Genomic DNA, 740 nt, shown 5'->3' on the forward strand with positions numbered 1-740 from the left:
ATGTCAAATCCTGTCGCCGGTCCATCTATTCCATCTCACCAAATGACTTCGTCGAACAATAAACCTAATAACGACCAATCAGACTCAGACGATGACTTTATGCCCGAACTTCCACCCGAATTTAAGGCTTTAGATAAACCGATTGGACCGATTGGACCCAGTCTACCACCGGGATTTGATAGGTCTTCTCAAAATACCAAGCATGATGAAGATAGCGAGGAAGATGACGGGGTCACAGGTCCTATGCCATTACCATCATATCTTATACAACATAATGACGAAACAGAAGGAGTTCGTGCACTTCGAGAACGCGAAGAAAGACAAGCTGAAAAGGATCGGATAGAAAGGGAAAGCAAGGTTTTGAAACGTGAAGAATGGATGCTTGTACCACCTAAGGAGTTAGACCTCCCTGCTTGTCAGTTCATCATTATCATGAATCATGTTTACGTGCCATTGAAAGCTCAAGAGAAGTGACTTCAAATTGATACTCTGTCTGATTTTTTTGGCGCCCATGGAATCTCGAGGATATTTCATCAACTTTTAGCCATCGATCCCACAAAAATCAAATCTCGAGGGTTCAAGCAAACTTCTAAACCGCATTCAGGTACAGTTGAAAGACAGGGTGGTACTGGTTCTTTATGGACTGAAACACCTGTGGAGAGGACCCAACGGTTAGAGGATGAAGCAATGGGAAAACTAGAAGGGCAGAAGACGTCGCCAAAGGTATGGATGATGATGAC

The 740-nt window shown here is 43.6% G+C and overlaps 1 protein-coding gene across 1 annotated transcript in view; it reads left to right on the top strand.

Moving 5' to 3' along the window:
* The window catches only part of MELLADRAFT_110288 (uncharacterized protein), a gene marked incomplete at both ends in the record, with an annotated part of 2,322 nt that continues 1,582 nt past the window's right edge, over positions 1–740 (top strand). Inside the window, 2 exons of the mRNA XM_007414384.1 lie at positions 1–415; positions 545–723. Coding sequence (XP_007414446.1) covers positions 1–415; positions 545–723 — 594 coding nt within the window. The remainder of the gene's footprint in view (positions 416–544; positions 724–740) is intronic.

The sequence above is a fragment of the Melampsora larici-populina genome (assembly GCF_000204055.1).
Source record: "Melampsora larici-populina 98AG31 unplaced genomic scaffold MELLAscaffold_43, whole genome shotgun sequence".
Lineage (NCBI taxonomy): Eukaryota > Fungi > Basidiomycota > Pucciniomycetes > Pucciniales > Melampsoraceae > Melampsora > Melampsora laricis-populina.